The sequence below is a fragment of the Chionomys nivalis genome, chromosome 2, assembly GCF_950005125.1.
Source record: "Chionomys nivalis chromosome 2, mChiNiv1.1, whole genome shotgun sequence".
Taxonomy (NCBI): domain Eukaryota; kingdom Metazoa; phylum Chordata; class Mammalia; order Rodentia; family Cricetidae; genus Chionomys; species Chionomys nivalis.
Genome location: NC_080087.1, coordinates 39,693,831 through 39,718,188, shown reverse-complemented (window position 1 = coordinate 39,718,188; position 24,358 = coordinate 39,693,831). Strand labels below are relative to the sequence as shown.

Sequence of the window (24,358 nt, the reverse complement as noted above, 5' to 3'; positions counted from 1 at the left end):
TAAATATTCATATTGGAACTAGGTTTGGTGGTACATGCTTTTAATCCCAGCACTATGGAGACAGAGGCAGGTGGATCTCTGAGGTCAAGTCCAGTCTAATACATAAAGAAAAATAGCAAGATCCAGAACAGCCAGGACAGCTACACAGAGAAACCTTGTCTTGAAAATCAAACAAAAACAAAACACAAATATCAATAATTTCCCATTCAATTATTCAGTATTTTCTATGAACTATGTTAACACATTTTTATGAGGGGGAAGTATCCTAATGTCACTGATAATGTAATTTGTAATTACGATGTAGACTGGAAAAATTCTAGAAGAATTTTTTTATTAACAAGTAGTAGTATTCAATATTCAACAAGCCTCACCCTATATTTAGGTTCTAATATAATGTCCTGATGATGGGAAGGTGACAACACTCCATTATCTTTAATGCTAATTGTTAAGGTGCCCATTTCTTCTCTACAAACACTTTGCTTGTAAAAAAAAAAAAAAAGACAGCATGCTTATAAAGCATGAGTTAAGAAAATATCCTGGGTTCCTCCTTCCTTCTATAAAAGCCTGGGCATGCTTTTGGCTCCCAGCTTGGTACCATGGCTGTCCTGGCTTCCTTTGTCTGGGTACTGGTTGGCTGCATTTCTGCTGCTGTAGCAGAGGATTCTAATATCTCAGATCTATATCCTCCTTTCTGGGAAGAGAGCCCTGAAGAGTTAAGTGATTACAGGTTGGAGGATGGAAAGTACATCATTAACCCATGGGTATTCACTGATAGAATGGGGTTGTATAGAATCTTACTGAATCAGACGGCTCCATATTTTGCAAGCTATGGTCCAGAAAACGAACAGAATCTTTTCTGGGGATTGCCTCTGCAGTTTGGATGGCAGTATAGATCAGGTAAGAAAGAGCCGTATTTCCCTATATACCAATATATTCCCAAGGTATGAGGAAAATGGGATTCTCCCCATATCTTTCACTGCTGTCTAGTTTTATGTCAACTTGACACAGGCTAGAAGTGGGGTCCTTCTGGGTACCAGCCCTTCAAACTCCTTCATGGTTCAGCTAAGGCACTACAAGAGGCAAAGGAAAATAACTAAGGGTGTCTGAGGAAAAACTATCAACTCACAGGCATTTTTTCCTCAGTATGCCTCTTTACTGTTCTCTCTTCCTTATAGTCTATTCTAATTCTTCTGTCCTAACTGTCTATAATTTCTTAGCCCCAAGTCTCTGTCTTAATCCAAATTTCAATTCCAATTCTCTGCTGTATTATTCTTCTTTTTCATTTTCATGTCTCTGCCAATTTCTTGGATGCTTTTCCTTTTGTTTCTGCTTCTGTTAACTATCTTTGTTCTTACAGCTGCAAAGACTCACAAAACCTTGCAGGTATAGGTAACCAGGAAACATATATAAACAGACAAGGAAGTTTCTGGCCCTTCCTCCATTAGCATTTTGTCCAATGTTAGCAAGTTTCAATGTTAGCAAGCTCTAAAGTTTGATGCTTTCCAGAGGCACCAGTGGAGGGTTGTCTCCCACTGGGTTGTGGATGGATGGCTAATTAATTTTCCTGAAGGTAAGACACAAGTACTAAATTTCCTGAATGAAAGTCATCAGTAAACTGAGGTGAAGATGAGGTGAGTAGTTGGGAATATTTTAAAGCAAGGTTAGTTTTAGGTCATCAATTTTCTTATCCATAAGTGAGGAAAATATGAAGGCATGCTTACTTTATCTATGCAAGCAGCTATGAATTAAAGTCTTTAGCATGTAGTAATTCTCTGTCCTTGGATATCTGGGTATGTCTTAAATGGAGAATGCTTTTATCTGGACTCTAAATGCTGACCAAATGCATGTCAATAAAGATAATTGCAGGAAAGCAGATTTCTATGTTTACAAAGGAGAGAGGAGCAAAGGCCTGGTTGTGGGAAACTGTTTTCACTCATAGCCAGGGGAATATAATCAGTAAACGATCAAACAGTGCTGAGCTGTGGGAATTAATTCCCAAAAGTGTAACAGAAAGGGAATAGCTACAGTGAGAAATCTCACAACAAGAAACAGCAACTTTATTCACAAGACATTCCAATATGCCTTACATATTTATTTAAACATCCAGCTAAGCCCTTGGCCCTGATGAGTCTCCTCACGAAAAGATGACTGAGTAATTACTGTATAGTGTTGTTGTTTGTAGAAGACCAGAGGTATTTGAGAGGAGGGAATGTCAGTTGAGAAAATGCTTCCATAAGATCAACCTGTGGGCAAGCCTTTGGGTCCTTTTCTTGTTTAGTGACTGATGTGAGAGGGACCAGTTCACTGTGGGTGGTGCCATCCCTGGGCTGATGGTCTGGATTCTATAAGAAAGCAGGTGAGCAAGCCATAAGGAGTAACCCAGTAAGCAGACTGTCCCATGGTCTCTGCATCAATCTCTGCCTCCAGATTCCAGCCCAATTTGAGCTCCTACCTTAGCTTCCATCAATGGACTGTGATTCAGTATAAGTAAGGCAAATCTTTTTCTTTTAAGTTGCCTCAGATCATAGTATTTTAAAGCCACATTACTAACCCTAGCTAATTTGAACCACACGTCTCTTTGAAAACTGATTCTTTTTGTTTACTTTTAAATCTCCTCATAATCATTGTTTCTTCTATTACCATTTGTCCTTATCCACAAATCCTTCCTCTGTGAGTTGGTTGTTCCTACCAGACACTTCAATGACATAAAGGCATAGAGACCAACCGAAAGGACACATCTTTCCTCTAATTTGTTGAGTATTTTCAAAATAGATACTACCGCACTGCTAACTACATATCTCTTCCTGTTCCTATGAACACACAAGGGGATATTCATTACAAACAAGAGAGGTGTCAGATTATATTGATCCTAATTCCAATGCTTGATCATAAGCATGAACTTATAAATGTGCGACTCCCTGATAATGGTGAGCTGAGTCAATGGTTGCTCTTTCTTGGAAACAAAGCTCTTTTCAGTGTATATACATGGAAGATATTTAAGAACAATACATTCAATCATAAAGAAGATAGTTCTTTCTGGATGACAGAAGTACATGAAGAGATTTGTGCCTGAAGCCCAACCTACACTGCTTACTCATTGCTCAGCAAATGAGAAAATGAAGGGGGAAAGAAGAAAGGAGATGGGGAATGGTAACAGCTTTGGAGAAAAAGAAAGATTATTTTCGGATGCTCTGATGTTTATGTAATGGATAGTCAACATGTAAAATACTTCTGATAACTTCTCTTAACTTATGTAGAAATCTCATGGATACTGAATATTGTTATTTCCACTTTGCAGTATGGTACCAACTGATGCATACGTGGTCATGTAATTTAGAAAGTGTAGACCAAAGGTTTGGTTTGGCTTTTAACTCACCTCCTTTTCTGTGAGTGACTATTGCTTTCATGATTTTTATTTGGAGCTAGAGAAGGCAGTAAAATGTGAAGCTATGTAAGTAAAACTACACACATACACAGCTTATAAATTAAAGTCAAAAAATTGATATGGCTGAAAAACAAAATAATTTGGTTGAGAGATGAGAAATAGAATATAAAATTGATGATAAATAAAATTTAAGTAAAATGGAAAATTTTGTATATGTCAATTAAATGCATATATTTAACCATTTTAAATGTGTATAACAAACAAATACAACTGTGCATTCTCTGTTCTATAGGTAGACTAGCTGATCCCACTGGCAAGACAGACTGTGGCTATGAACCTGGAAACCCTCTGTGTGTGTCTGTTGACAGTTGGTGGGCTGGTAGGTTCACTTCAATAGTAAAATTGTACATTTAAACCCAAATCATATAGATAGAGACAAAACTGAAACAGTTTTGCTTCTTTTTGAAGATGAATCTACTTCATCATATACCAGTGGCCTTGATGACACGTGGCAGAATTGACCAGCCAAATAATAACTTTTAAGGACATATTAAGACTTTTTACAGGAGGATTAAATAAAGGAACCGCAAAAGTCATGACCTCTAGGAGTCAGCACTGTCAGTTACATGACAGGCTCCCAGAAGAACGTGGAGTCTTTGAAAAGAGAGACCAAGATAGTATTGCTTTTCTCTTTTTCTCAGAAAAAAAGTACTAAATACTGAGACTCACAAACTTGTTAGAGTTAATATACTTTGTTTGGCCAGTCTACAGCAAAGCCATAGTCATGTATGCAATACTAAAAAACAACTTGAATGTATTTTCTAATTCTTTCACGGTTTATTTTGCTTTGAAATTAATTTACATGAAAATTTTATTAGAATAATTTCCAATGATTAGAAATGACATTACATTAAATATTACTTTTTTGGAATGATGCATAAAGAGTATGAACCACTGGGTATTTCCTTCATGCTAACCTGAGTCATTCTTTTCAAAACTCATAAGTAGACTTATTAAGAACTCTAGATGTCTGATTGGTTTAGTAATGTGGAGTATTAAGAATGAGTACAAGCTATTTTCCTAATTAAATTAAAATGTTGAAATCTGCTGGGCTCTCTCCTCTGTAACTGCAACCTTTGCAGCTCTGAGAAACTCATCAGGCTGTGAGATACATTTCCTGCTTTAGAATATCCAGGATAAAAGGACTCAGTGAAAAGGATATGTAAAATTTGAACTAAGTTGTGAATCATCAAATACATATTTTCTGAATCTATAATGCTTGATTATTTTATAAAACATTAAAATCAACACTGTAATCTCATTCAGAACTTCTGTACTATTCTGTGATCAATTTGGCAGTTTTCCCCCTCATTTATTTAATGATGCTAAATAGGATTGCTATCCGATCCATTAGAATTACTTTTCTTAAAAATATTGTAATATGACACTTTAGTGGGTGCACAAACACTCACAATTATAGAACTATTATAATGTAAGTAGATTTTCCTCACTATTTTTAGTTGATAATTTTTATCATCATTTGGGGGCTGTGACTTTTCCTTAATGAGTTATGCTTCCTCAAAATGTGCTCTGAAATTTGTCCCTGACTGTGTTGTGGGGCTAACCAGCCTTTTATTTTCACAGATGCAAATTATTTTTTGAGTGTGATACCTTTTCTTGCTGCTGTTGATTCTGGCGTACTGGGGATAACATCAGACCAATTTACCATTTTACCACCATCCCAGGATCAGTCGAGGTTTTGTTACAGTGTTTCTGACTGCAAAGAGCTCGTTGGGGAAACAATGGACTCATGGATCACCTTTTTTGAGGTTCTTCTTTTAAGTTTTATACCACTCTCCTCAGACAGGCGGAGACAATGCTTTTTGTGAAAGTCTTTTGTGAAAGATTGCTTTTATGAACTGTATACTTTCCTGAATATATTAAATATAATTGCAAATAGATATTTTACTCATAAGTGACGTAGAAATACGGTGCATGCCTCAGAAACCCAGTGTTCTCATACAGCATTAGCACAAGATTCATCTATTCTCAGTGAATATAAAGACATACCACAAATGGCTAGCATGCAGGAAGTTTTAAGAGAGTAAGTATATAGGCATGTGAGTAATTGGGAGTTCAGGTCATTTGTGAAACAGTTTAAGAAGCAGGATTATAAGGTTGTTTTAGACTACTCTATCAATATTGACTGAATTAATAACTTCATCTGTAGGTAGAACTAAGCAGCAATATGTTGTTCTGAACTTGCCATTTGAATACCAAAATAAAATACAGAGGTCAAGCAGTGAAGAATTGCTTCTAATTCACTGATTGTTAGTGATTTAAATATATATTTAAGAATAAATGTATATTCTTTAGATGGTTAATTCATTGTTTTAGATACGATTCAATTTAATTTTCAAACTTTTTCTCCTCACTTTGAAAATTTTATGAGACTTTTAATAATTTTGTCAAAAAATGACAATGTTCTACCAAGTGTAAAATATTGACGTTTTGCAGATATTGAAGTTCACTTCAACTAGATGACATACTTTACTGAAAAGCACTAGATAATGTCTCCTTTGCTGTTCAGCACTAAGGAGTGGCATTTAGTAACAGCATTGTCAGATCAGGCTGACTATTGCTCTTATCTCAGTACCTAGTAGACTGAGGAAGTGTAGCCTACCTAACACTTTCTCTTCTATGCTTTAGTACATGAAGTTGCCTTCTAGCGACTTTGAGGGTCTTTTGAAGAACTTATGGGCTGCTCATACCTCCTCCTTGGGGTATCCTCTCAGTATCTTTGAAGACAGGTAAGAAATTTTTTTTGTCTGTTTTAGTTTGATTCTTTTTTCCCCTTTGCTTTGATTAAAAACCATGACCAAAAGCAACTTGGAAAAGAAATGTTTTTTTTTTCCAGCTTATAAGTTATAGTTCATCATCAAGATAGTCAGGAAAGGAGCTTCAGCCAGAATATGGAGGCAGGAACCAGGGCAGAAACCGGGGAAGAATACGGCTTCATTCAGCTACATTTCCTATAAAGCTCAAGGCTACCTGCTTAAGGATGGTACTGCCTACAGTGGGTTGGGTCTACTTGCATTGATTAGCAATCATGAAAATGCTTCACAGCCACAGGCCAATCTGATGGACACAATCCATGAATTGAAATTCCCTCTTCCCAGGCATGTCCAGGTTTGTGTCAAGTTAACTAAAATTAACCAGTGTGGTCTTATTCATTTTTTAAATTTTCTTTTAGAATATTCCTGTTTTTTAATCTTAATAAAAAACTAAACTAATGTTATCACTGGTGATTATGGTGGTAAAGGGCAAATTTAGAATATACTTAAAGAAGCGGAGAAAACTTGTAGCACAAATTCTTGTTGGTGTTAATAATAAAAGCCTAGAGTCAGATATAGGAGTTAATGCTAAAGATCAGAGAAGCAGAGAGGCCATCCACTAGGGAGTTATTTTCCTGTACCAATGCTCAGACCAAAAGGACAATTCTGTCCTCAGACTGGATTCACCAAACCATTGAATTTCTTTACCTTTCTTGGTGTGCTTTGCCTCTGAGGACTCATGTTCTAGTCAACTGAGGATGGGTGTAGAGTAGGTGAAAATGTTTGAGACACTTTACAAATGCATATCCTTTATTACTTTATCCTCATTGTCTGAGGATTCAGGCAAGTACAGCAACATGGGAAGAAATTTCAAAATCTTGGTCATTTTCCCCAAATTTTTAGTTTTTGGAGAGTTCATGATCAGTTGAACTCCACTTTGTGCCACTGTTCTTCATTTTGGTTTGTTTTCTCCTTGATTCTTTGTTCTGGTAGCTCTTAGATCTCAGAGGCTCAATATCATATCTGAATAACTTGGTTGTCTATTAAATTTAAAGATCAGCATTTAGAAAACCAGTGTATTTTTGAGGTCTTGTACAGTGAACATGCTTCTGAGGAAATCCTCTATCTTACTGGCTAAACAACTGTTTAAGTACTTACAGCCACTGGCCAATACTTTATTCTTCCACTTGAGCTCAGCTTTCCTAGAGAAGAGACATTTTTTCAGTCCCCAGTTTGAAAGTGAAATCAAGACCCAGCTACTGTGAGTCTCAAAGTTAGCTGCTAATGGGATTTTTTTTTGTTAGTTTGTTTTTTATTTTTATTTTTCCATTTTCAAGGACAAAGATACTTGTGTTTGTATCAAGGTAAGGCTTACCTTAGGAACTGCTATTTTTAGAATCAATATTCACATGTTGATTTTATGAACTAAGGTACAGTTGACATGTACCAATGCACACTGATTTGGGTATTTATTCATATGAATGAACATTGGCAATGGCAAGCACCTCTCAAGCCACCACCTAAAACAAAATGAATGACATTTTTATCACCCTTTCTAGAACATTCCTTATGTCTCTTATTTTACTCTCCTTAAAAGCTTCCTTTCTTTCCCTCCCCCAAATATAAATCATATACAAGCTAAATGTCTCAATAGCAGAAATAACTTTTGGCACACCCGTCTTCTAACTTAAGGTTAACAAACACTAACAAGTACAATGTATTTTTTTCTTTCTTTTTCTGTTTATTTTATTGGTTACAAAAGGGGGGAGAGATCTCATGTGTCCCAAACTGGAATCTGAGAATGAACTTGTCCCTGTGATCTTCCTGATTCATATTCCAGATGTGAAGTGCAAACATGTGATACCAGGCTTGTTCATACTTGTAGTTACATAGACAGACTATCTTATTTAAACATGTTCTTAACATGTTTATTACATGATTTTCAAGTACAATGTGCCTAGGAAATGACATAAATGGAAAGTAAAATATTAAGAAGAGGTTACTAATTGGATAACCCTTCACAGACTTAGATTGAAATTTTATTTAGCTATCTACACAATTCCTGAAAGACATAACAAATTCATGGTACTACTGAACTTCCTTTAAAAATAATGTTTGAATTTTATTTTTAGGGACTGGATGGTTTTTCCACAAAGTGATATTTAAATTCTGAGGAAATAATAATTGATATTTTTGTCTGTTTGTCTTTTAGATATGCCTATTATTCTGATCAAGAATCAAAATTTGAGAAAAACTGGGCTATTGCTGTAGAATATTTAGCTGCGGCCTACTATCCTTCAACCCTGATCAGAACGCATGGCTTTCAGAAGGGCCTGCCACCACGTATTCTTCTTGATACTGACATAGCCCCTTTTATTGCTGACTTCACTACTGCTCAGAACACAGTCCTGCTGTCACTCACAGTTCTTGGTGATACTGATCAACTTACAGGTACAAATTTTTAAAGAATACCAGAAATAAATCAGGACTGTATGTATTGGAAGAGCACATAAACTAATTTAAGTAGAAATGCATTCAGCCAGCATATATTAAAGATGTATGAGTTCCTATTTTCTTAGCAGTAATTACTCTTGATAGATGGTAAGACCATTGAACAATCACACTTCTTTTATTTATAATCTTCGTTTGGATGTCACTTTGAACCTTAACATCTGTAATATCAAGTGAAATATAAACATAAAGCTCATTTACAATCACTATTTCATTAATGAAAACTTCTTTTTAAATATATTTTTCTACTTTACTCTTAAGTCTAAAAAAAGCAAATGAATTGTAAATGAAAAGTTGCCATCATTAATGAGATCACTGTCTACCTGACTCTTAGATGCTTATAATCCAGTACTACTATTCAAAAAAGAAGACCTTTGCTCCAGAATGGCAAACCATAGTGAAAAACAGGCTTCATTACTAAGTACTTAAAGATTGCCATGCCATCCCATTTTACACTTATGACCTGGGATTTTGAGATTAATTAAACATATATGTTATTATTTCATTAAAGGAAAATTTTTGAGTCCTTAAATTATAAATGGAATAAATTAGTTATAAGTAAATTATTTTCAAATTTGTAGAAAACTTTCACATTAGGCTATTAGATCCATCAACTATGTTAGTGCCCCAATGCAATTGATGCCTCTTCTCACCTCATCCTTGGTTGTAGTATAATACTGCCAGTCAGCAGGTAGCTCTCCTTCACACAATGAATAGCACCCTGATCTTCAGTTTGTGGACACTCTTTGGAAGATTAGTGTTAGAATTATCTAATTTTCTCATAGACATGCGGTATTTTATTTAATGAATTTAGTATGATTATGGAAGTTGTTGAAAGTCATGACTGACAATACAAGATTCTGCCATGTATACTTTTCCTTATCATTTATGATTCCACCACTTATAAAGCATGGCACAAAACTCTCAGGTCAGATATTGCAAAATAATAATACTATCAGTGAAATTAAATTTTCATCATGAAGTGATGATTTTATTGTTAATTGATAGAAAGCAACTAAAATAAATTTGACCAATAATTATTGCCTAATGAAGCTAAGAAATGTTTTCAGGAGTTGACATGTGCTCATTTTATCTTTTCTAGGATCATTCTCTTTGACTGCCTGGAAAATTCTCATGAGTTCAAAATTTGCAAGGAAAGAATTTCTAAAAGTTCTTGAAAAGTTGCTGTGAACATCTACATAAAACAACATCTACATAAAACATTACATTTTTTGTGAACAGTGAATAACTATCTTTGGTCACAAGCAATTAAAAATAATGACTATCATCATAATCATGTAGGTTTGTGATTTGGGTTTTTTTTGCTTAATATTCATTTGCCCAGGATTTCCTCCCATATATTCCTAGAATTAAATTTAAACCAATTTAGACAATACCTCTTGAATTTTCAATTCTTCAGTACTTACTCTTACGATATAAAGATTCTGGTCAATGACAACCAAATCACAAAAATCATTAAAGTGATTTTAAGCATGTCTGACTGCTGTGATGTTACTTTATATTATGTAGATTTTACAAAATGGAGAATAATATATCTTACTCATATTTAACCAAAACCCAAAATATTAAATATCAACATCCAACTTAAGTATTTAAATCTTGAAAAACTTAACTCCAAACAGAATTCATTGACTTATCAGGTTTGATATATGATTTGTTAGCCTTAAGATTATAATTACTTGTTAGAGTTTCCATCATTGACCAACATTTGTAAAGAATCCTTCAGGGTCAATTTTCTCATTGTTGTACCCTTTTAAGAGGGAGATTTACTGGATGGATTTGATAATTTTCAAAGGGCTTCTCTGCCTCACTGCACCAGATCTTTCCTGAGTCTGCACGTAAACAAGAGCCAATGGTTGATGAACTATGTCACCATGTTTCTCAGAGCAACAGGTCTACCTCTCAGCATCAGTGTTCTATATTGGATACAGCAAAGAAAAATGTAGCAGAATACATAAAAGAAGCATTATATTATATATAATATATAAGATAATCATTATATACTAAAGAAAGGAATTTATTTTGGCTCACAGTTTCAGAGGACATAGTCCAATATAATGAGAAGGTCATGGCATCTCAAGCCACAGGAATGGGTGTCTGATATCTCTAAAGTACAGGAAAGAGCAGGAACCAAAGATTACAGAACAGAAGCAAGACAAAGTTACAACTAATAAAGGTCTGTCTCTAAAATGAGTGACTCAATTGAGCCATCTGGGCCACATGACTTTGAAATGATGTCACCAGCTAAAAGTCACATGTAAAAATCAGATACACAAGCCTGTGGAAAAAATTCAGATTCAAGCTATAACAAAAACACAAGAATGAATGTTCAGAAAAACTAATGATTCCATCAAGAATAAAATGCAAGAATAGGACCCAGGAGGTTTAAACAAAGTGGTGTGTGAAGAGAATGATAAAGAGACACATGTAAGCTGCAAACCAAATCTTTAGATTTTCTGCCTGTTGTCTAATGTGCCTGTCTCTTTCCCACAAATGCTTGTCATGACTCTGATTTCCTGTAAGACAAAAAAAAAAATCCTTTCCCTCCACCAACCCTTGACTCCTGACATTTTTGTCACTTTAAATGCAATAGCATGGGTATTTGAATCTGATACACATTTTGGTGACCCAGTCCATGGAATAACACTGTTTCCCCTGAGTCATGGCAACAAGGCTCATAGGTTCTCCATGGACAGTCATGACTATGTAGAAAGAGGAGACATGGCTGTATGTGACAAACTGAACCAGTGCTTGGAACTGTAGGGAACCAACTGGTTCTCAGAGGCTACTGATAATTCTTGTTTTAACTGTGGAGACCCTCTTGCCTTTCCCTCCAATGGCATTGGCTTTCTAGGTGGTATGTTAATGGAGGGAACAGTATTTGACTTTCTGTGATTACCTCCACCCAGACAAAATAAAGGTGATATTTGTCCTTTAGGTCCTAATATTTTGGTATCTGGCTAACCATTTAGAGACTCTGCTCAGATGGTTTGCCTTGGTGCCAGTTGGTATGAGATAAGCCCGTTCTAACATTTTGAATTTAATGAGGTATATTTTCTCTTGCTCAGGTCATTTTGCTACTCCAGAGGACATGATAGATGTTATTTCTTCCATCTGGAGGTGCTCTGGGGTCTTTTCTTCTTCTTTTTTATAGTTGATGTGGCATAAAGTTTAGAAGACTAGTAAAATTCTTAGCATCTTTCTCTATGGTGAAATTATCTTTTGGTAACTTCTAGTGGGGAAGCTAGAATAGCGAATCCAAAAGCAACCCACAGAACAAAGAAAATGTCTTACTTTTATAAATTTTAGAGGAAAGGGATAAATAAGTATAGCAGCTTAGTGATCATATTATATATAGATAAGGCTGTAACTCAGACTAATTTTAGCCTAGGCTTCAGGAAACTAATGTCAATGTTCCACTTTATGATAGGGCGATTATGTTCTAAGAGCTTAGAACTCAGGTTATTTTAGATCTGGATTGGTGAGAAGTGGAGTCAGATATTTCCTTTGGGCCACTGTAGGTGGAGACTGCCTGTTCGTTCCTGGCTACCCAGACTGGAAACAATCACACAGAAACTGTATTAATTACAATACTGTTTGGCCTATTAGCTCAGGCTTCTTACTAACTTCTTAATTTAACCCAGTCCTATTATTTTGTATTTTACCACGAGTCTTGTCATTTACTGGCAAGAATCTGATGGGCAGATGTCCTTCTCCTATGGTGGCTACATGGCATCTCTCTGACTCCACCTACTCTTTCTATATATTTCTTCCAGCCTGGTTATATTCTGCCCTGCTATAGGCTGAAACAGCTTCTTTATTAACCAATAATAATAAAACATATTCATAGCATACAGAGGGGAATCCCACATCATTTCCCCTTTCTGTCTAAATAAAAGGGAAAGTTTTAACTTTAACATAGCAAGATTACCTACAACAAAGCAGTTATCAAGCAAGAATTATAATTACAATACTTAGTTCATTTACATTTGACAAAATAAGGAAAAGACTATCATCTACTATCTTTGTGAGTCTATCTAATCTATCTTTTATAATTATAAACTATCTTTCTTCTACTCCATCAAAGACTCCAGAAGAATATAATATTACCTAAGTAAACAGTAAGTGTTTTGTAAGCAACTTCCAAAGCTCTAGAACTGGCAGAGATATCTTGCTGCCTGGACAACATTCAGAGTTCTTCTGTAACATTGGTGAACCCATCTTCAGCCTACAGGCCCACAGTATTTGGCAGATATTTCCATGAAGCAGGACATTTTATAGACAGCTTCACCTGTATTGGCAGTTTGTCAGTCACCTTTTCTGTGTGGCCTGCAGAATGTCTGGCAGAGTCTTTCATGAAGCAGGAACCCTAAAGGACTGTCTCACCTTTTTAAAGGCAAGGTCAGCAGTCATTTTTATGTGGGTCCTGCATGCCCAGTTTATACAGCATGCCATCAAGAAGTCCAGGCAAGAGCTGCTTCTTGCCTAAATGGCTAACAAACTTTATAAGGAACCTCTTCGATGCATCATCCTCTTGAAGTAGATTGGGGCTTCCAGGAGTAGATGAGTCTCATTTTCATGAAAAATCCTAAGATCCTAAAACATTTTAAATGTTATATTCTTTAAGTCTTTGAAAGTGTTGAAATTATATATCTAACTACAAATATCTCTATATTTCTATATCTAGAAAACCTAACTAACATGACAAGTTTGACTTTTATAAATGACTAGCAATTAATCTCTATTTCTTAGCTATACATTACAATTTTAAATGAGTTGTACAAACATAATATCTTAATTGAGAGCAGAAATAGACCTATAACAAAATTGATATAAAATTTGTGTCAGTAAACCAAGATCCATACCAATGCAAAGTATTCATCTCTATAGCATATTCCCCTTTAAATGTAAACAAACATTTATAAACAATCATTTAGGAAATTTAGGCATTGTTCTCTAAACTACTTCCTGTTGATTGGGGCACTGTTAATCTTTCATGAGGTATCCTATGTGGCTGGTCCATCTCAGTCAGTAGTCCTGGAGCTGTTGTTGATGTTGGACTACCTGGGCCTTGTTTGATCAAACCATATTAGCTGGTAACATTTTATCCTCTGTGGAAACAAAAGCAGAACCTCTTTTCAAAGCAACATATCCTTAAACAAAAATTTTGAAGTCAAAATACCTTTAAAATACATATGTCGGTTTAGTTTAGCTGCCCGCAGAATCTTACTTCTTAATTTAACCCATTCCTATTATTTTATATTTTACCACGAGGCTCATGGTTTACTGGTAAGATTTCAATGAGCAGGCATCCTTCTCCTTCAGTGACTAAGTGGCGTTTTTCTGAATCTTACTACTCTCTCTCTATAGGCCACTAGCTCCCCCCCAAAAAAAACATGGAGACTTATTATTAATTAGGAAAACTGAGCCTACAGCTTAGACTTGTCCCAGTAGCTCTTATAACTTAAACTAACCCCTTTCTATTAATCTGGTTTTTTTTGTCTCATGTGAAGATGCACAAAATGATTATTCCACAACAATCTTTTTACCTCTCTTCCACCTTACACCTCCAGTTTCCTCTTAGTCATCTGGGACTTCCCCCATCCTAGATTTATCTCCCCTTCTCTCTTTCTGCCAAGAAATCCTGCATAACTTCTTTCTGCCTTGTTATTGTTCATTCAGCTCTTTATTAAACCAGTAAGAAAGCACATTGGCAAAGACATCTTCACAGTGCACAAAATGATTATTCCACAACAGAGGAGCTTGTCTGTTTCCTTCTACAGTATTATCTGTTATCTAACATCTCACCTTATATACAAAGATAAAAATGTTGACGGGGTTAGAAAGATGACACAGTGGTTAAGAGTATATATTGCTTTTACAAAAGACTTGAGTTCAGTTCCCAAGAACTTTTTGGAAATGTAGCTACTGTTATAAAAGTGATCACAACCAACACCCTTCCAACAAAGAAAACTAATGAATTAAGGCTGTAGATTCAGAGCCAAGCCCACTAGGGAATCCTAGATCCAGTGCTGAGAATTTTGGTACCATGATCAAGGGTTGTGGAGAACTTAGAGCCTAACCAACGAAAAGAAGCCATTTCTGGTAATGCCAGAAGTCCACAAAGGAGGATTCAGAAACTTGGAAACAGTAAAAGGAAGAGGCTACTCAAACCAAAGAAGTAGGGCAAAAAGCTTGGTGGTAGAGCAAAGGTTTATATGGGGTTGATATTGAGTGGCTAGAAAGAAGACCTCATCCTCAAATCAAAGAAATCAATGTTGACTTATCTCTCAAGCATTAGGGTTGGCTATACTACATAGTTTAAATAAAGATTCATTCCAACTTCAATTGGGAGATAAACCAAGATGGACTGAGGGTAAAATACTAATTATTCATGCCAGAATTTTACAGTGAGGAGGCTGGGATAGGCGAATCAACAAGATCTTCCTGTCTTTTTCTTTGTATTGCTATAAGAGCCTAATGTTCAGGAAGTTCTTAGTCTAAAATTACAGTAATTAAATAGTAGGTATAATGGGAACCTCAGAAAGCCAAATTTATAACTATAGACAGAACTAGAATATACTGAATCATTGAAGGAGAGGTCTAATCCAATAAGGAGCAATGGCAAGAAATTAAGGCTTGTTATATTTAGGGGGTCTTCTATGTGTATTTGTGAGGAGTTTGGCATCATTATTTGATAACACAACTATTTTAATGAAAATATTATTGAGTATAGTGATTACAAGTATGGCCCACTGTAATTTGCTCAAATTCTTATAGATTTGAAACTCTAATAGTATGGAATTTGGGGTATAACCTATTAACTAAAATGATCCTCTTTAACAGAGGATCACTCACTGGGGGAAAAAAACACATTCATGTGTGATAATTTAATGATACCTTTAAAATGCTTACATATTAAGTAAAGACAAATAAAAATTTAAAAACTCACCCCACAAAGGTGGATTATAAAGTAGTTTTAAGTATAACAAATTTAACTCAGTTATATCATAAAGCAGGTCTCACTGAGATGATATTCTATTTTTTGCCCTGCCACATGCTAAGAATAGCTTTCCAACATAGGCCTTTGTTAAGCCTGCCAAAATTTCTGGTCAGGAGTGATTTTTTCTCCCTTTAAGATAGCTGTGGTCTTAAAATAGGAGAGATATACATAACCAAGTAAAGGTTTGAAAAAAACTTAAACATGTGTTTTTAAGGATTATAAAATAAAATTTGGAAAAAAATGAACTTAAAACAGATCTAATAGATATTCAAGTTGCCTAAAATTATCTATTCCTGAGTAATAGAGGGCTAACAGATACCTAAGATATATTGGTTTTCCTATCAGATAAAATCATGTTTCTTAGTTTCAATCTTCATGCAATCTGAGTTTACTTGGATACTAATGGTTCTGCTTTGTATTTGATATTACCTGGGCCTAGTCTTTTCCAATGAAAGAGGCAAATCTAAATTTAACAATGAGTTTTTGGTAACCATGGGCTGATAACTGTCAAGTAGCTAGGTAAATATTATCATGCTTGAATGTCATTGGGAATGAACCTCTCTTGCATGATGAGAAGCTAATACAACCTAGATCTGAACTTACAAGACTCTGGTTGATGACTGAAAATTGGATCAGAGTCCTATTTTTTTGTTTGGGTGAGAGTGTGACATTCTGATCTGTCTGAAGGTCATGATGTCATTTAGCCAGAGGCTTTTTCTTAAAGGTGACATTCCATTGTATTTTTCCAAAATGCCAGGTCAATCCTATAAACAGGAAGGTGCCACTCAGCAGGGATCACAAGGATGAGGGAAATGAGGTAAATCCAGAGATCCTGAGCAGAGAGTCACTGCTAAATCTCTGTTGCTTGAAACTGGCTAAAATACTTTTCTTTTTCTTTCTTTTCTTTATTTTTCATTGGTCCTTAAAAGCCTATCATTTCCCCTGGAGACCATATTACAACAGTGAGTGTGACAAGTCATATTAGCAATGAGGGGCAGTCAATACCAAGCCATGGACTAGTTAACCTTTGATATCATTAAAAAAAACTATCAGAAAGGAGGGAATTTTAACAATCAAAATTTCTGTGGGATCCTGTATACTGTGAATATGTGCTGTTCTCATTTGTTGATAAATAAAACTTCTTTGACCTATGGCAAGGCAGAATAGAGCCAGAATTTGAGCAGAAATACCCATGAAGAAGGACAGAGTCGGGAAGACACCAGACAGTTGCTGAGGAAGCAAGACATGTAGAAAATGAAGTAATGCCACTGTCATGTGGCAATACATAGTTTAATAGACATAGGTTAATTAAAACGTAACAGCTAGCTAGTAATAAGCCTGAGTTATCAGCCAAGCATTTATAAGTAATATTAGATCTCTGAGTGGTTATTTTAAAAGTGGCTGAGGTACTGTGCAGGATGAAAAGCCACTCTTTACACAAAATAGTGATTTGTGTCATCCCAGGCAAGAAAATCTGGCAATGTCATGAGCTTATAGAAAAAGGACCCTGTGCATGACTTTCCTCTAGACACCAATATCCAAAGCTCTTACAATTTGATGAGGATCTTTACAAACAATAAAATAAAATAGACTATGCTTATGAGTTTATGGAGTCATTTCAGAAGCCAGTCTGTGGAAGCAAAACAGGAACAACCTATTTTGCAGGTTTTTGTTTGCAGTTAAGACAGTGAAGAGTAAATTCCTGTTTGTCCTGTGTTAGTTCCTTCAAGTTAAGGTTTCTATTTGTAATTAAGAATAAGTTTCTGAAGCCAGGCAGTGGTTGCACACAGTTTTTATCCCAGCACTTGGGAAGCAGAGGCAGATAGATCTTTATGAGTTTAAGCCAGCCTAGTCTACAGAGTGAGTTCCAGGACTGCCAAGGTTACAGAAAAAAACTCTGTCTCAAACAAAACAAACAAACAAACAAACAAAAAACCAAAACAAAACAAAGAGCAGAGAGAAAAAGAGAGAATAAGTTCCTGTGTCTTAGATCTGATGTGAACTGCAAAACATGTCCTTTCCAACCTACACTAAACTTGTGACCCCACTCACAGGATGGGCACTCTAGCCCTGCTCCTTCCCTTTCATTGCATCTTTCTAACAATGTATAACAGCCCAAGTCTCTTGTCCCTCTAAATCCTTTAGCTCTCCTACAAAAGGCACTTCAAGAGACTTTCAGGGACTGCTTTCTAAAATCCTCACTTAGGGAGAAGCAGCTGAACTGGCCAATCCCGGGCACACCCCAAAATAAAGCTTTTTTTTTTTTTTTAAATTGGACAATTGTGGATTTGGTTTTATTCTCACAATTTTCAGGTTTGACAAGAGTTGGCTAACAGTATACCCATTACAAATATATATGCTTTTACATACACATTATATATACATACCCATTCCATTTCTATATACATACCCATCACAAATATATATTTGCATACCCATTACACACATGCATATATATACATACACATCACACACATATGGGTATACACACACACACACGCACACACACACATGAATATGTGAAATGGTTATTTTATGTAAAATGAGGCAGACAACCACAAAAGGCAACAATTGTTGCAAGAATTGAGCAGACAGATGAATGTAGCAGGACAGAAAAAATATCTCTTACAAACCAAAATCATGAACAATTTGTTGTTATTTCCAGGAACTGAGACTTCCTGGTAGTCATAGACAATGGAGCAGTGTCTTCAATATTGCTTCAGCCTCTTCTTCCAGCCAGGAAAATAACCACCCGTCAATGAAATGCTCATGCAAAACAAAACCCTCAATATTATATGAAGGCAAATAATAACATAATGAAATAGCAAAACAACTCAGACAAGAAAGAGAAAAACCAACTAATATATCTGTCCCTGTCCCTTAGGTTTCAAACTGATTTATGAGATAGAAATGATTGAAACATTAGCAAAAGGAGTCTGAATGGCCACAAGCAATAACCCAAACAGTTAAGTTCAAACTGTTAATGAAAAATCTGCCAGCAAAGAGAAGATAGGAGCCCCTCCCTACACAAATAGAGGAATAAGTGGTAAGCCAATGATTTTTTGACAAAACCTCTTTCAAATTATCTTTATAGTTTAGCATGGCTTCTTTTAGTGGTAAGTATTTTTATACATTTCTTGCTGGTACACCAAACAATGACAAGTAGATTGTTCTACCAGGACAAATTAATTGCTTTGTTGTTCATAGGTAAACCATACATATCTGCATACAATGAGGGTTAACAATGTTGAAACACAGTCCAAGAGTATGAGAATTTTGGAGAGCTTATGAGACAACTCCGAGGAAGCAAGAATCATATAGCCTCTGTTTTTTCTTAATATGAGTTTTTCTGGAATTTGCTTCTGGACTCTCCCAGGTGTAGTACTAGGAGTGGGTTTGGCTTCAGATTACCCACAATCTTATTTTTGTAAGATGTCCAAAGATGTTTCCAAGAAAAAGTTGCCCTTTTGACTGTGTACAGCTTGAACGCAAGTGAACTTTGCTCACATAGACTTGCCTAACTTTCAAAATACCTCCAACTATAAACCATCTGATGTCCCAAATAAAGTAGGTTATTGAATAAGTCTTATTTCTAGACTTCACTCTTCCAGGTTCATGCAGCCAAATAAAGTGATATCAAGAGGCACCACGAATCAGGCAGGCACCCGAAACCAGCTCCAGGATAAGGAGTGGGGACCCTCACTGAAAGAGGGAGGCGTAACAGGAAATGAGGGAAGACTTTGCTTTATGTCAAGCTTGTGCCTCATTTTTTTACAGAAAGAAGGAACACAAGTATCAAAATCACAACTATTATGTCACTTGCAAGTTGTTTTTTATTATAAGCTCTGGCTTTCAGAAAAAAAGGAACTTTACATGAAGAAGTATGAGGCAGAGTTGAAAAGAATGTTGGAAAGGCACATAAACAAAGGATGAGATCCCTTCAATTTTGTTCAATAATAGATCACTTGGAAATACTTAAGCTAAACAAGATTTTCCTCACACAGGCACAAGGATTAAGAAGCACCTATAAATTAAGTTTCTAGTTATTCAAGTTCCATCTAAGTCTTCTGCTGATTTCAAAGGAAGACTCAAAGATACTATTGAAAAGCAAGTAAAAGGGGAAAAAATTCAAAAATTATTATTAAACATAGACTTTTGATTACGCCAATGAAAGTTTTCAAAGATTAATCATGCCTCAGAGAGAAAGACTGGAAATGTTAGAAACTTTCTCAAGTTATGTAGAAATGTGGGTACCTATAAACAGACCAAAAAATAGCTGCTTTGAAAACCTATGATGTTCTTAGACTGATGTGCACAGAATGTTTCAATTGTTGTCAACCTGGTGATCTGGAAAGAAGGAAGAAAGGAAGGAAGGAAGGAAGGAAGGAAGGAAGGAAGGAAGGAAGGAAGGGTAGGGAGAAGGAAAAAGAATGAAAGAGAAATTTCAGTTAGAAGTTCCACTTCAGCCCCACCTCTTCTCTCTCTCTCTCTCTCTCTCTCTCTCTCTCTCTCTCTCTCTCTCTCTCTCTCTCTCTCTCTCTCTCTCCTGACTTTAGAAAGCTCTCCAAGTGGCAGTTCCTTCCCCTAAGATGATTGAGACCATGCCTAGAGGGTATTTAAGACCTAGTCCCTGAACCTGCCCCAGGATTTCTCTCCTTCCTCCCTGAGAGTCAAGCAGGAGTTGTGTTGCTCTGCTTATTAAATGTTGTCTTATTCATTCGGCTGGATTTGGCTTATTACACAACCAAGGATTTTCAAAATCCTTGTCAGAAAGAAAGAAAGAAAGAAAGAAAGAAAGAAGAAAGAAAGAAAGAAAGAAAGAAAGAAAGAAAGAAAGAAAGAAAGAAAGAAAGAAAGAAAAGGGGAGACAGGCAGATCTCTGTGAGTTTGAAGCCAGCCTGCTTTATAGAGGGAGTTCAAGGACAGGCCAAAGCTACTACAGTCTCACAAAACCAAAAAGAAAAAAGAAAAACAAGAAAGAAGGAAATGAATAAAGAACAAAAGAAAGAAGAAAGAAAGAAAGAAAGAAAGAAAGAAAGAAAGAAAGAAAGAAAGAAAGAAAGAGAACATTGTTTGCCAGACACACGTTGACAGTGTGGGCAGAATACACTCCAAAGCTGTAGGGATATAGCCCCACCCATTAGGGGCGTGTTCGCCTCGGGCTAATGTTTACGGATAAATCTGCCGGGCGTGATCCCAGCAGCCCTTTTCTTTTGCTCCGCTTTTCCAGCTACTCAGCTCCCAGGCCTGCCATAATTGGCTTCCATGCCTTCCATTCCTTCTATGCATGTCTAGGGTCATGATTTGATTCAGGGTTCCCTGGCTGTGCTGAGAATTGAGAACCACCTGTTAGTTCTGAGGTATTGGTCACTCAACATAGAGAAGACACTCTCTTCTGTTCTTCTAATCAATGTATAAATGTGTGTTTCATTTTCATGGTTAAGTTAAAATAGCAATATTTAAAATTACATCAATGCTATATAAATGGTTGTTAATGCTTTCATATACAATTCTTCAAAAGAATAAGTTACACATGTTTTATATATGAATTCCACATGCTCCACACATACAAAAAATGTACTCCTCCTTGGTTGTACAGATCAATATTGTGAGCTCACTGTAATCGATCATCTTTTATTAGATATTTCTCAGTCGTTGAATATTTTAACTGATTCTACCGTTTATTTAAATTTGGATGACAATTCACTGGGTTGCCTAAAGAAAAATGAAAGCCTTTCAGTCATAATGGGTAGCTTTGGAAGCCCAGTTTGTACGTTGTTACCCCCAAATTGGTATCCTGAAGGAAAATTGAGGCTCAACATTAACTGACCTAACATATAAATTAGTACACAAAGAATAGAGCTGCTCTGAGAGCAGAAACCAACCTAAGCTGAAAGAAAAGGAATATTATTGAAAGATTGTAAATGTAGAAAAGTAATAATTGAAAAAACATTTGAAATGAGGTCCTCAAGGATAGAATCTTGTAAATGGGGACTGCTTTTTCATTTCCTGGCCTCCCAGACCTGAATAATCACACAAAGCTATATTAATTACAACACTGCGTGTTCAATAGCTTAGGCATATTTCTACCTCACTCTTATATCTTAAGTTAACCAATTTCTATTAATCTATATATTACCAAGAGACTATGGTCTACCAGAAAGATTCCAGCATTTTTCTTCATTGGCAGCTACATGGCATCTGCCTGACTCTGTCCTCTTTTCCCCAGCATTAAGTTTAGTTTTCCTGCCCTGCCATAGGCCAAAGTAGCTTCTTTATTAACCAATGGTAATAAAACATATTCACTGCATACAGAGGGGGAATCCCACACCATCTCCCCCTTTCTGTCTAAATAAAAGGAAAGTTTTTAATTTTAACATAGTAAAATTGCATATAACAAAACAGTTATCAAGCAAGAATTACAGTTATGATATTTAGTCCACTTATATCTGGTAAAATTGAAGAATATATCATATATTTTATCTTTGTGAGTCTAATGTTTTACATCTAATTTATCTTTTATCATAATTAAGGAAAACCATAACTATAACTATCTGTCTTCACCTCCATCAAAGACCCCAAAGGGACATATTGCCTAAGTAAACAGGAAGTGCATTGTAAGCAACTTTCAAAACTCTAGAATTAACAGAGACATCTTGCTGCCTGGACAGTCACCCAAAGTTCTTTTATAATGTTGGGACATCCATCTTCAGACTACAGGCTCATAATGCCTGGCAGACTCTTCCATGAAGCAGGAAATTGCAATGATAGTTTTATTTATGTTGGCAGTTTGTCAGTCACCTTCTGTGTCCTGCAAAATGTCTGGAAGACTCTCTCATAAAGCAAGAACCCAACCCTGAAGCATTGTCTCACATTCTTTAGGCAAGTTCAGCAGTCATTTCCTGTGGGTTTTGCATGTCCAGTTTACATAGCATACCATCAAGCAGTTCAGCCAAGAACAGCTTCTTGCCCAAATGGCTAGCAAGCTCCATAAGGAGTCCCTTCAATGCCCATCATCTTCTTGAAGTAACTGGTGCTGCCAAAAGCAGATACATCTCACTGTTGAGAAAAGTCTAAGTTCTTAAAACATTTTAAATGCCATATTCCCAAGGTCTTTGAAGTGTTGAAGATTATCTATTTAACTGAAATATATCTTTGTATATCTAGAAAACCTAATGAATGAATTAAAAGTTTGATTATTATAGATGACTATCTATTAACCCATATTTCTTAATGATAAATTATATTTTTAAAAGAGCTGCACAAACAAAATACCTTAAACTAGAGCAGAAATACATATATACAGGTTAAAAAATTAATCCTAAATTTGTATCAATAGACCAAGATCCATACCATTGCAAAGTATTCATCTCTTATCATATCTCTTCTCTCTTTTTAGAAAGAGATCGACTATGACCATTTAGCCATTTATACCCAACCCCTTTTAAATGAAAATAAACATTTTAGAAACAGTAATTTTGGTAATTTTGTCTTAGTTTTCTCCAAGTTGCTTCCCACTGTCTGTTGGGCAAAGTATTTTTAGGCTTCATGGAGGCCTTTTGGGGGATATTGTTCCATCAAACCACATTAGTCTGGAAGGAATCCACAGATTCTCATCTTCTCTGGGAAGAAAAGGAGAACCTCTTTTCCAAAGTAACATAATCTTAGACTCAAATTTTGATGCCAAGATACCTTTATAATACATATGTTGGTTTAGCTTAGAAGCCTCCAGAATCAAATGTCTCTGCAATCAAAAAATTTAAAGGAAACACAATAATATACATAATTCAGACTCTATATGTACTTTCCATCTTTTTGTGGCCTTTTTACTATATCACTTTTTAATATTTATTTTATTATCTTTACTCCTTTAATCTAAGACTGTACTCTATTGTATTTACTTTTACTGTCTATTTAAAGACTGTTTTATTTTTAAAAACTATTTTCTTTTTATCACTGTCTATACTTTTTTTCATCTCTCTCCCAACCCTATGCACATTTTTTAAACACACTGTGTCTCATACAGAAGTCTTTTATGTCTGAATCTGTCCTTTTGTGTATCTGTAATAATTTTCTGATCAGGAGCACTTTTTAAAAAAAATGTTAAGTGGGGCATGGCTAGGACTAACACTGGCACTTTGCCTGTTGGCTCCACCCCATCACACATGGTGGAGGTATGTTCACCACCTATGCAAGTCATGGTCAACACCCCAGCTTCAAGGACACAGCAGATCTATGTCACCACTAAGCGACTTGTAGCCCTATTCACAAACCCTATGTGCTTTGCAGAAGGACTTCCCTGAAAAGCCAGAGCCATTCTTGCTGCCAGTATGATGCTGTTGTGCATCTGTTCGCCACCAACAAACAGAGCCTGTCAGAAAAAATGTGGCTACAAGAAGCTGTGCTTGGCTCCCATTTTTTTGTGGGTCTAAAGCCATCTTTTTAAAAGCCTTCTTAGGTCTTATGTGGATCCATGCCAGACATATAGCATGATTATGAAAGTGGGGATTGTTTTTTTGTTTTGTTTCTTTTTTTAATTTCCTGGCCACCAAGACCTGAATAATCCACTGAGGCGATCTTGGTCTACAAGAACCAGTGTTTGTC

General features: G+C 35.9%; 1 protein-coding gene across 1 annotated transcript; it reads left to right on the top strand.

Moving 5' to 3' along the window:
• The first annotated feature begins 596 nt into the window (after nucleotides 1–596).
• Nucleotides 597–9,921, top strand: C2H6orf58 (chromosome 2 C6orf58 homolog). Its single transcript, XM_057794652.1, has 6 exons — nucleotides 597–897; nucleotides 3,678–3,764; nucleotides 5,030–5,214; nucleotides 6,095–6,195; nucleotides 8,432–8,670; nucleotides 9,833–9,921. Exons 1-6 carry the CDS (start codon nucleotides 597–599, stop codon nucleotides 9,919–9,921), a joined length of 1,002 nt encoding a protein of 333 aa, XP_057650635.1.
• The last annotated feature ends 14,437 nt before the right edge of the window (nucleotides 9,922–24,358 follow it).

Excerpts from the sequence above, each read along its gene's own strand:
- C2H6orf58 (XM_057794652.1), top strand. The coding sequence starts at position 597 with ATGGCTGTCCTGGCTTCCTTTGTCTGGGTACTGGTTGGCTGCATTTCT. Across the intron at positions 5,215-6,094 it reads CATGGATCACCTTTTTTGAG|TACATGAAGTTGCCTTCTAG; the intron begins GTTCTTCTTTTA and ends TCTATGCTTTAG. Across the intron at positions 6,196-8,431 it reads CTCAGTATCTTTGAAGACAG|ATATGCCTATTATTCTGATC; the intron begins GTAAGAAATTTT and ends TTTGTCTTTTAG.